The sequence below is a fragment of the Myripristis murdjan genome, chromosome 22 (assembly GCF_902150065.1).
Source record: "Myripristis murdjan chromosome 22, fMyrMur1.1, whole genome shotgun sequence".
NCBI lineage: Eukaryota > Metazoa > Chordata > Actinopteri > Holocentriformes > Holocentridae > Myripristis > Myripristis murdjan.
The window spans coordinates 2875298-2887797 of record NC_044001.1 but is presented as its reverse complement, the minus strand read 5'-3'; the positions used below and the strand labels follow the sequence as shown (position 1 = coordinate 2887797).

General features: G+C 45.0%; 1 protein-coding gene and 1 pseudogene across 1 annotated transcript in view; both read left to right on the top strand.

Moving 5' to 3' along the window:
- Nucleotides 1–12500, top strand: part of LOC115353980 (tripartite motif-containing protein 35-like) — a 993629-nt pseudogene that overhangs the window by 374054 nt on the left and 607075 nt on the right.
- Nucleotides 1–12500, top strand: part of akap6 (A kinase (PRKA) anchor protein 6) — a 216255-nt gene that overhangs the window by 147737 nt on the left and 56018 nt on the right. Inside the window, exon 16 of the mRNA XM_030044838.1 lies at nucleotides 9015–9161. Within this exon, the coding sequence (XP_029900698.1) occupies nucleotides 9015–9161 (147 nt within the window). The remainder of the gene's footprint in view (nucleotides 1–9014; nucleotides 9162–12500) is intronic.

The following is a 12500-nucleotide window of genomic DNA, read 5'->3' as shown; positions in this document are numbered from 1 at the left end:
GAAATTTCACCCTCATTGCTTTGTGCTAATGACCTCCCAGTTACACACACACACACACACACACACACACACACACACACACACACACACGTGACGCGCTCCGGGGCTGAATGGCGAGCCGTCTTTAGCGGCCAGTCAAACGGCTCATTCATGTGGTTTCCATGGCGACAATTAAACGTGTTGCCGGGTCTTTTGTTGCCGCCTCGTTTGGAAAGAGAGAAAGTCTCTTTTCTTTTTTTTCCTTTTCTCTTTTTTTTTTCTTCTCATTTTCTCCAAACAGAGGGATTTAATTTGGTGAAAGAGAAACTTCCAGAAAGTTTCCCCAACACAGTGTCGCCGTTTCATTTGAGATAAATTCAAACTGATGCTCAAATTCATTTCTCATCGCCGGCTGTTTGTTTTCCAGCTTGTCAGAAAGTTGCAGCAGCTTGTAGTCGATAATTAACCCGTTCAGTTATTAGTTATTAGTGTTAAACAGAAAATAAAATATATTGTAGAAATAAAAAGTAGAAATTATTATTATTAGTGAATATTAAAAACTTGTGAAGAAGTTTTGAAATGGGAAAAAAATGACAAATGGGTGTATATATATATATATATATATATATATATATATATATATATATCATAAACTTGTGACATAAGAGCCAATAATAGTATAAAATTGTGAACTTTTAAAATTTGAACAGAAAAATATTCCCTTTTTACTAAAAATACCTGAAATTTTTGAAACTGAAATATGAAAATAATATGAAAAATACAGAATTATAATTATTTATCATTATTATTATTATTATTATTATTATTAATTTAGAGGGAGTTTTAGGAGAGATGGACGTAATGTAAAGAATGTTATTTGGTTGAGAGATGCTTTCCCTCTCTCTCTCTCTCTCTCTCTCTCTCTCTCACACACACACACACACACACACACACACACACACACAGGTTTAAGTGTGTGGCAGTATAAATGGGGTGTCAGAGAGCCACTTCCTGCTCTTTCAGAGCTGGTGGAACATCCATCTCAACCGGAGACACTGAGACACACACACACACACACACACACACACACACACACACACACACACACACACGCACAAATGAAAGCAAGCATACACAATCTCTTTCTCTCCCCCTGTATCTCATGAATACACACTTCTTTTAGGAGAAGGATAGAGGAGAGAGAGAACATGAGGAGGAGGAAGATGAGAATGGGATGAAGAAAACGGGAAAAAAAAAGTGGATATGTTATTATTACTAGTAGTAGTAATATTAGTACTGGTAGCAGTGGCTGTAATAGTAATCGTAGTAGTACTGGCAGTAGTAAGTTGTTTTAGCAATAGTTGCAATGGTAGGTGGACTGGTCATTTTTTTTTTTTTTTTTTTTAATTTTATTTTATTGAAGCGTCACACTCTCTTCAGGAGCTCAGCCCACACAGGCTGACACGCTGTAGCTATCTCTCAAGAAAAACTCACAAAATACAATTCATAAATTTAGAAATCACTGAAGTCAGGTGTTTGATTCAGCCCCGCCCCCACAGGTGTGTCACCTCCAGCAGCAGCCCTGCAGTCTGCCTTTCCCAACATCAGTGACAGAGCGTCTGGTTCTAAAGAGCTCACTGAGTTCAGGTGCTGCTGGAATAGTGATGGAACAGGAAGCCACCGCTGCAACAAGTCAGCTGCTCAACTTTCTTCCCTCCTAGATATTCCACCATCAGCTGGAAGTGGGATTATTGCAGATATTCCACCATCAACTGGAAGTGGGATTATTGCAAAGTGTTAGTTAGTAGTAGAAGCCATGGCAGTAACGGTAGCAGTAATATTTGCTGTAGCAGTGGGGAAATGGGTGAATGAATCAAAATTAAGAGGAGAAGCAGGAGGAAGAAGAGGAGGATTAAACAGAGGAGATGAGGACAGAAAGTTTAGAGAGAGGAGAAGAAAGCCAGAAGAGAGGACAAATTAGGTGACTTTTTTTTTCCCAGGTAGGTGAAGGAGTTTTTTTTTTTTTTTTTTTTTTTACATTTTGAGTGGTCAATTCAGCTCATATTGATGAAGATTAAGGTTTTGGGAAAAGTTGGTTGTGCTACCGTCAGGGGAAGGCTGTAGAGAATGCAAATCAATTAAACTTTCCCTCGCTTTACTGGGGAAAAAAAACTTCCAATTGGGAGAGGAGCAGGAATCAGAGACAAACAAGATGAAGAAGATGGAGAAGATGAGGAGGATGAAGAGCTGGGAAAACAGCAGTTTATGAGACAAAAGAAAAGGAGGAGCAGGAGAGGGAGTAAAAAAAAAGATCAAGAGGTGAACATGAGGAGGAGGAGAAAAGCTGTTTGATGAAGAAGAGGAGGAGGGAGGAGGAAGAGCATCAGGAGGAGGATGGAAACTTTTCAGAGGAGAAAGAGAAAAGAGGACAGGAGGAGAGGAAGACAGGGAACAGGAGGATTCAGAGAAGGAATAACGGAAAGATAGAGCAGAGATGAGGAGGAGGAGGAGGATGAAGATGTGTCCTTATCAGTCTCCCCCCCCCAAAAAAAAACTTTAGTTGCCGCGACGACAAATCGTTCCGTTACGCAGCCTCCAACAAACTTCTCTCATTTGGCGGATCAGATGAATCTGGGAGGAGAGAGAGAGGGGAAACTAATGTTCAAAATGCATTAAATGTTTTTCATGTATGACTGCATTTTTGCTGACATTTCAGCTCTGCGCTCATTAATATGGAGACCAAATTAAACTTATGATTGCTTGTTGATTTTCTCCCCCTCTGCCTCGCTCCTCTCTCCTCTTCCTCCCCCTCCTCTCCCCTTGTCTGGTTCATCAAGCGTTCAGCCCCCTTTTCTCTCTCTCGCTGACGCTTTTTTGGCATTTTCTGTTTTTTCCCTGTAAACCTCCCCCACCATGTTTAGACAGAAAATACAGGAGTTATTGATTTTTTCTGATAACTGATATATCAGTTATATTAGCCGGTGTGTATCGTCAATATCCGCTGATATGATCGAGCACAGGCGGTGAAAATGTTCCTGGAGGTCGTGAGATTTCTGGAAAGTCATGGACTTTTGAAAAGCACCATCCCGCTGATTTTCAATGTTTGGCCGTTTTCCTTTAATTTCCTCGCAGGATTTTTTTATTAGCATTTTTCGTACCATGCAGGGGAACTAAAGATGTAACGTAAACATGTCATCAAAATGTGAATTTTGTAGGGCTGTAGTCTGTCAGTCGACTGGTCGATTTATTGGTCGATACGTTCTTGGTCGACCAAAATCTGATTGGTTGATTATTTGCCGTGTTAATTTGATCAGGAGTAAAGCACTAAGTGCTAATGGGGGTGTTTTTAGAACAGCCTGTTTCCCAGGTAACAGCAGAGAATCTCTAATATGGGGAGAAGTGGCACTCTCGTCTAACTTGCGGGTCTTGGAAACACGCCTCTGTCCATGTGAGGGCGCTCGCGGGCGAGTGCAGAATGAATGGGAGTCTAGGGGGCTACACCCCTAAAAATCCACTTTTCTCTGGAAATAATTTTTTGTCAAGTAATTTGAATACTGTTTTCAAAAGTTGGGGCTAAAAAAATACTCTCAGCTGAATATTGGATTTTTTAGTTCACCTATCTGTTCTAAAAAGCCGTTCAAAAAGTGTGATGACGTCACACATTGAGAGGTGCTGCTTTACGGTGATTTCCAGAGCCCGTCTCCACAGAGCAGACGGAGACACTCAGAGAGCCCGTCTGTGCTATATTAGACATTCTCTGTACACACAAATATCAACTTTGATGGAAAAGTCCTCCTTAAGAGTGGTGTTTCCCGTTTCTCTTGGTCTTCAGGTGCCATCAGGTGGGATCCCTCGTCGTAAACAGCCGCAAGTCCGTCACTGACCAACCAGCATTCATTAGCAAATGCTAGCGTGTTATGGCCAACAACAGCCCAAACTGTAGGAAACTGAAAGGATATAAGTTCTCGCTAATTTCACTTTTAACCTATAATCCATATTGAACTTTCAGAAACTAGAACAGTATTTGCGATTTTTCAACCATAAACAGGAGTAAGAGACAAATTTAGCCGTTTAGCTCCATAGAGCCCCATTCATTCTGCACTCGCCCGCGATCACCCCCAGTGGAATTATGGTGGAACTGCAACCAAGTTTGATACAATGGGGTTAATGGAGAGTGGCAAGGCTCGTTGTACATGGGCTCTGGTAACAGTCTGTCTTCAGAACACCCCCCCTTGTTTTCACAATTTTGGATTAGCCCAACCCACTGCAGACAGACAGGTAGACAGGTATGTTCTGAACTGAAGAAAAAATTGGCCCGGTTTTCAGACTATTTGCTTAATTAAGAACGTTTAATGAACATTTGGTCCTCTACCAGGTCAAAGACGTCGTCAGTGTGGCAGCATTTTACCAAAATAGATGGAAAAAAACAGTTTGCGTATCACAGCTCAATAACCAACATGGCACATCACCTACAACGGTAAGCTAACATGTCTGCGTTAGGTTGCTCTGTCAGTTTGGAGTAGAAACATATCAGAATTGGCATATTTCAAAGTTTTAGTCTAATAATCGTTTTATAACTGCAGGCGCACACACCCGTAATGACGCAGCTTGACATAGGACTATTTTCAGAAATCATAAGCTGTGATGTTGCGTAGGAGCACGTGATGCAGCCTGTCAGAGCCGAGCGACTCCAGTGTGTCACTCAGTGCAAAATAATGAGGTCAAAACCGATTTAATATACTGCAAATACTAGTTGTTTATGATTATTTATAATTCATTTAGGCGGACAAGGCTACCAGGTAGGCTGCTGCCCAGTTAATTAATCTAAAAAAATTTTTTTGTATTCCCGCCGCCCCCGATTAGTCGACTTTTGGTCGAAATTTCAGGACTTTAGTCGACCAAGATTTTCTTTGGTTGACTTTTTATAACGTTCTGCTGCTGTGGCTGAAAAAGACGTCAGCGTTCATAAACTGCAGATCTGAGATTCGGCTGTGGAAAGAAAAGCAAATGTCTCCCCGGGAACTATTTTCCCTGGCGGAGGGTGTGTTTACTAGAGCGGTCGGTGGCCTGGCTGAGCGGACGTCCCGCCTACGAGGAAACAGAAACTCAGAAAGCAAATTCATCGTCTAGGAGCTTTTCGGCATCGTAAACTGGCATCTAAAAGCGTCTTTTCTGTCTCCTGCCGTCAAGCACCTCCGGGGTCCGAGAGGAGCCGTGTGTTTCCAAACGTTCAAGATGTGGGGAAACAGACGAGTGACTTTACCAAACCGTCTTTCACAGCCGTTTGGATTCAAAACAGAATCCACAGATATCGTCGTATTCTCAGCATCATCACGGTGTCGGTGCTTTTTGTCTTCTGGGTCGATTTGTTTCCCTGCCGCCCCTGAATGCACCACCAGGAAGGCTTTCAGATCCGCTCACGTCTCCGTGCAGCTTCAAATCATCAGAACGCGTAAAAAAAACACGCTGCCGCCGCGTGGAGGTGCACGCCGCGTCTTCTTCCACTGCACTCAGCGACTTCCTACATTTCCCAGAATGCCTTTTGGCAACGCCCAGAAAATAAGCGTGACTTCCAAGGCGAGCTACGGCAGGCGCCCAGGGACAATCTTCATCCTGTGGCCAACTCGTGTTTTACAATGCACCCGTGCTCCTCTTCATTAAAACACCTGCGTCACCTGTAGCTCCTGCAGGTGCTGCTGCCCCCTAGTGGACACACGTCACATTGCAATGAATTAATCAGTTTCCTTCATTTGTGTTTGGGTGTTTGAGGGAAACGAGGTCAGCAGCTGAACGAGCTTCACCTGGCAGATCACTGACATCACCAGCAGCTGATCGAGAGGAGGTCAAAGGTCAGAGGTCAGAGGTCAGCAGCCTGATGGTGTCTCTGTGAGCCTGAACTGATGATGGAGGCTGGAGGGAAACAGGAAGCACAGATTAAAGACAGATTAGAAGAGATTATTTTTTTAAAGAGAAAAGGAAGAGCTCAGGTGAGCTGTCGCTCCTCGCTCTCCCTCGCTCTTGAACACACACACACACACACACACACACACACACACACAAATGCACACGAGGGCCGTTTTCACTGTCAATTTTATTTATTTTTTCCCTGTTTTTCGATTCATGGATGTGAAAAGTGAATCTGATTGGTCGAGCTCAGAAAGGTCCAGACTGAACTGTGAAGGATGCATCTTCCTCCTCCTCCTCCTCCTCCTCCTCATCTTCACTCTGTCTCCCCTTTAACCTCCTGTTTCCTGTCTCTCCTTCAGAGCGTTTCCCTCCTCCTCCTCCTCCTCCTCCTCCTCCTCTTCCTCCTCCTCCTCCTCCTCCTCCTCCTCATCACTGACGGCGTGCATTCAAAACATCTGATTATCAGGATTGTGATTGATTTTCTTTCTGTCAATCGACCAGCTGATGATTAATCAAACCGGTCCTGTCAGCAGAAACACACACACACACACACACACACACACACACACACACACACACACACACACACACACACAGCTCAACATCAGCGAATGAGTAAGCTTCTCTTCACTCTCTCGCCCGTCGCCTTCACTCTCTCTCTCTCTCTCTAACACACACACACACTCACTCAGGCTGTCTCCGTTCCTTGACATCACACACACACACACACACACACACACACACACACAAATACACACAGTGGCATTGAAGGAGCCTCTCACTCTGATCTCTCTCACCGTTGCACCTTTCTACCTTTCTCTCGCCCCTTGCCGTCCCTCCCTCTCTCTCTCTCTCTCTCTCTCTCTCCCTCTCTCTCTCTCTCTCCCTCCGTCCTCAGGCCTGTGTATCTCTGTCCATCCTAGCATGGAGATTGACTGCAGGCATGAATACATCACAAGCAGCCATCCATGCCCCCCCCCCTCCTCTAAGATCCCTCTCTCAGCACTTATCTCAAAGTTCGGATCTCATGCATTTTAATCGGCGCGTCTATCTTTCTCTCTCTCTCTCTCTCTCTCTCTTTCTCTTTCTCTTTTTTTCCGTCTTGCTTTGACTTTGGATCGGTGGCATCTTTCAAACAACAACAACAAAACAACCCCCCCCCCCCCCCCCCCCCCTTCTCCCTTTTTAAATCAATATTTGCCATCAGCGAATAAATCGTATAATTTCCTGACTGTTGGACGAGCTCGACGCCGACATATTTACCTTCCCCTCGTCTCTCTCTCTCTCTCTCTCTCTCTCTCTCTTTTTTTTTCCTCCCGTGTCGATCCCTCGTTTCTCGCCGCGCGGCTATTAGCTAAGTGAAGGGGATGGATGGCCGCGAAGCGCCGAGCGATAGCATCTCCATCAGAAACGGCGACGTTGAAAAATGGCCGCCGCCTCTCTGATGACAGCGCAGCAAAAACACACACACACACACACAGGCAGGCAGGCATGCATACACACACACACTCACACACACACACACACACACACACACACACACACACACAGAGCAGAAGAAGAAGAAGAAGAGACATTTAAATATTCAAATGGGGCCGGGCGGTAATGATAAACGACAAGGGAAAAGTAGAATCAAGTAGCTATCGATGCAGAAAATGAAAAGAGGAGAAAAGAGGAGAGGAGGAGGAGGAGGAGGAGGAGGAGGGGAGGCAAAATTAAGCAAAAAAATAAAATAAGACGGAGGCGTCGGAGGAGAGTTACGCTAACAACCGAAGAAGGAGGGAAGAAGAAAGAGAGATGAATTTAGGAAACATGACAGACTGATTGAAGGAAAAAGAGAGAGAGAGAGAGAGAGAGGGGGAGGAAAGAGGAGAGAAGTGAGGATAAAAAAGTGTCTGGGAATTGGAAAGGAGGAGAAAACGAGAGGAGCGATGGAGAGAAATCAGGGGAAAAGATGGATGGATTGTCGGTTTTGTAGGTGGAAAGAAAAGATGAGGATGAAAAGCAGAGAGGGGCAAATAGATTGATAAGGGGAATGGATGGAGGGATTGAAGGAATGAGAGAAGAGAGAGTAAAGGTTGAAGTGACGGATTGAGAAAATGTCAAAAGGACTGAAAGACTGGAGGACTGAAAAAGGAGAGGAAGAAGAGTGGACGGAGAGATTTATCAAGAAAAAATTAGCAAAAGATGGAGGGATCTGAAGAAGGAGGGAGAGAAAAACCCTGTAATGAGTTGGAAAAAGAGAACAAGCCAAAAAAAAAAGAAAAAGATGGAGGGATTAGAGGATTTTTACAAGTGAAAAGAAGGGAGAAAAGATGGAGGGAAACAAGGAGAGGAGGTGTGGAAATATGAAAGAGGGACAAAAGAGATTAAACGAGCAAACAGGCAGAATTGAAACGAGGGATTAGAGCGAGAAGACGGAGGAGAGAGAGATGAAGAGAGGCTGAAGGAGGAGAAGAGCCAGCAGAGAGATTCATTCATTTATTTATTTATCAATTAATTAATTACTTTGTTTATTTACTTATTTATTTTTCTTTTCATTTATTTTTCTTTTTCTTTTTTAATTTTAAGATTTACGGCTTTCATCTATGAAGATTTTTTCTTTTTTTTTTCCTTTTTTTTTTGGAAGCCTAGTCTCAGCAACAAAAAATTATATTTAAAAAAATACTAATATTATAACCATAAAATCATAAAATAAAAACAATCCTAACCTGAACTTTAACCTCTAAAAAAAAATTAAAACAACAAAAAAGTAAAATAAATAAATATGACCTTTAAAATGTAAGCAGGTCAAAGAAAAGTAATACAATGCTAATAAAAAAATAAATTAATTAAATGAATATAATACAAATAAAAAACATTAAAAATATTGAAAATGATGTAAAAAAAAAAATATGTATAAAATATTTTAAAAGCAGATCAATATAAAAAAATAAAACATTCACAGGTCAAAGAATTTTTTTAATTGAATTTTTTTTAAAGAAAAAAATTAAATTAAAGTGGATTTCAGGAGGATGAACTACATTTTACTGAGAATACTTACATTTACTGTCAGTCTGATGAGTGTGTGTGTGTGTGTGTGTGTGTGTGTGTGTGTGTGTGTGTGTGTGTGTGTGTGTGTGTTGCAGGGCAGCCATGTGGAGCTGTGTATGATGGAGAGCAGGAAGGCCAGCCTGCTGGGTCGAGCCGAGTCTCTGCAGAGGAGCGGAGCCGAGCTGCCCAACGACTTCCACCACAAAATACACACTCTGACACACACCTGGAGACAGCTGGAGGTAACACACACACACACACACACACACACACACACACACACCTCATCGCGCCTCCACAAAAACATCAGTGCGTTCCTCTAGACGGTATCTTTGTCTTTGGCTCGTCTCCCAAATACAACTGTCGCTCTCCTGTGTTCCTACAGCTGCTCTGTGTGTGTGTGTGTGTGTGTGTGTGTGTGTGTGTGTGTGTGTGAGAGAGAGAGAGAGAGAGACCGTAGGGCTAATTTTAGGTTAATCAGTGCTGATCTCATCCAGAACATGGAGACGATAATTAGCGCCGTCTCAATTAATGAGACCTGCTGCCACCGTGGCCTTTAACACTGCAGACAGACAGGCAGACAGACAGGCAGAGAGAGAGACAGAGACTGAGAGACAGGCAGACAGACAGACTGAGAGACAGGCAGACAGACTGAGAGACAGGCAGACAGACTGAGAGACAGACTGAGAGACAGGCAGACAGACAGACTGAGAGACAGGCAGACAGACAGACAGACAGACTGAGAGACAGACAGTGAGAGAGAGACAGACTGAGAGACAGACAGTGAGAGAGAGACAGACAGAGAGACAGACAGACAGACAGACTGAGAGACAGACAGACAGACAGGCACACAGACAGGCAGATAGACAGACAGACAGACAGAGAGACAGACAGACAGACAGACAGACTGAGAGACAGACAGACAGACAGGCACACAGACAGGCAGATTGACAGACAGACAGACAGACTGAGAGACAGACAGTGAGAGAGAGACAGACTGAGAGACAGACAGTGAGAGAGAGACAGACTGAGAGACAGACAGTGAGAGAGAGACAGACAGTGAGACAGACAGACTGAGAGACAGACAGACAGGCAGACAGACAGACTGAGAGACAGACAGTGAGAGAGAGACAGACTGAGAGACAGACAGACAGACAGACAGAGAGACAGACAGACTGAGAGAGAGACAGACAGACACCTCTGAGAGACAGGCAGACAGACAGACTGAGAGACAGACAGACAGAGAGAGAGGGACAGACTGAGAGACAGACAGACAGGCAGACAGACAGACAGAGAGACAGACAGACTGAGAGACAGGCAGACAGACTGAGAGACAGACAGACACCTCTGAGAGACAGGCAGACTGAGAGAGAGAGAGAGACAGGCAGGCTGACAGGGAGACAGACAGTGAGAGAGAGACAGACACAAATAGAGCTAGAGATATAGACAGACAGATAGACGGGGAGAGACAGGCAGGCTGACAGGGAGACAGAGACAGACAGACAGACAGGCAGACACAGAGAGAGAGACAGGCAGGCTGACAGGGAGACAGAGACAGACAGACAGACAGGCAGACACAGAGAGAGAGACAGGCAGGCTGACAGGGAGACAGAGACAGACAGACAGACAGGCAGACACAGAGAGAGAGACAGGCAGGCTGACAGGGAGACAGATAGACACACAGATAGAGAGAGCGAGAGAGACAGACAGGCAGATAGTTAGAGAGAGAGACAGACAGGCAGAGAGTGAGACAGGCCTGTAGTTCTCGGTGAGCTCCAGCCACAGCACCTGGACAGGTCGGACCGCTCGTGGGCCTTCAGGTTCACAGCCAATCAGAGGGTTTCCAGGGGGTTCCCGTTGCCACGGCAACAGCTGTAAACATTCGGCGGTCGTCACGGCGTCGGCAGGAGAACAAACCAAAAAGATCATTTAACTCTTTATTTATTTGTTTATTTGTTTTGATAAAGTGTCACTTTAACATGATGTCATCGTTTGGTTTTTCTTTTTATTTCCTTTTTATTTTTTGTTTTTGATTCAGTTTCAGTCTCAGTCAGTTTCCAGGGGTTTGTTTGTTCCATTTTAAAACGTTTAGTGTTAGTGTTGTTGTTGTTTATTATTATTATAATATCGGGGCTGTTGGTCAGAGGTCAGGGTCAGAGGTCAGAGGTCAGGGTCAGAGGTCAGAGGTTACAGTCCAGTCAATCCATCCAACACTTTGTGAAGGCAGCTGACTTCCTGTATATATTTATTTTCTGTTCATTCTGTTAGCGCACGATATCGCTTCAGTTTGTTTTTTCTTAAAGTCGAGTTTTGGTTTCTTTCTTTATTTATTTATTTTTCAGTCATTAACCTGTTTTTTTTTTTCTTCACGCCTGGTTTTAGTTCTTGGTTCTGTTTGAGTGAACGGTCGTAACTTTGCAGAGCGCCCGAACACGTGAAAATAAAAAGCTTCATCAAGCAGCTTCAGCCGGGCGGCGTGCGGCTCCAGGGCTCGGCGGCGGCGGCGGCGGCGGCGTTGGTAGCATTGGTGGCGGTGGCGGTGGCGGTGGCGGTGGCGGTGGCGGTGGCGGTGGCGGTGGCGGCAGTGGCGGCGTTGGTGTTGGCGGCAGTGGCGGTGGCGGTGGCGGTGGCGGCGTTGGCGGCAGTGGCGGCAGTGGCGGCGTTGGTGTTGGCGGCAGTGGCGGCGGCGGTGGCGGCGTTGGCGTTGGCGGTGGCGTTGGCGTTGGCGGCGGCGGCGTTTAGTATTTCCTGGGCGTCGGTGATTAATTCCAGGTCTGCCGTCTGACAGCTGGCGGCTCGTCGAGGGAGACGCGACGATCTGACTTTGTTCCTCCGAAGAAACAAAGCAGCTCCTGTCGGCTCAGTCGACTTCACAGCACAGATACATGCTCACACACACACACACACACACTCACACTCACACACACACCATCTGGGTGTGTGTGTGAGTGTGTGTGTGTGTGTGTGTGTGTGTACGATGCTGTCTTGTAGTCCCTGATGATGCCCCCACACACACACAAACAGGCAAAGATGCTAAAAAGAACATTGTGTGTGTGTGTGTGTGTGCGTGTGTGTGCACTTATGACAGGCTCCAATTATACACACGCACGCACGCACGCACAGACACTCATGCATACAATCACACACACACACACACACACACACACACACCTACATCACCCCACACTGAAACCCAACGTTATTTATTTCAGTGTGTGTGTGTGTGTGTGTGTGCGTGCGTGCGTGCGTGCGTGCGTGCGTGCGTGCGTGCGTGCGTGCGTGCGTGCGTGCGTGCGTGCGTGCGTGCGTGTGTGTGTGTGTGTGTGCATTAACATATGTATCAGCCTCTCTCCCAGCTGAAACAGATTCCATTTTAGAAATTAAACAACAGCAACAGATGAGTCTCTCACTCTTGCTTTCTCTCAGTCTGTGTGTGTGTGTGTGTGTGTGTGTGTGTGAGTGTGTATGAGTGTGTGTGTGTGTGTGTGTGTGTGTGTGTTTCTGCCACAGTAATCAGACTGTGATTAAACTTCTATTACTGACAAAGAGACAGTTGGACAAAGAATGCTGTTTCTCTCTCT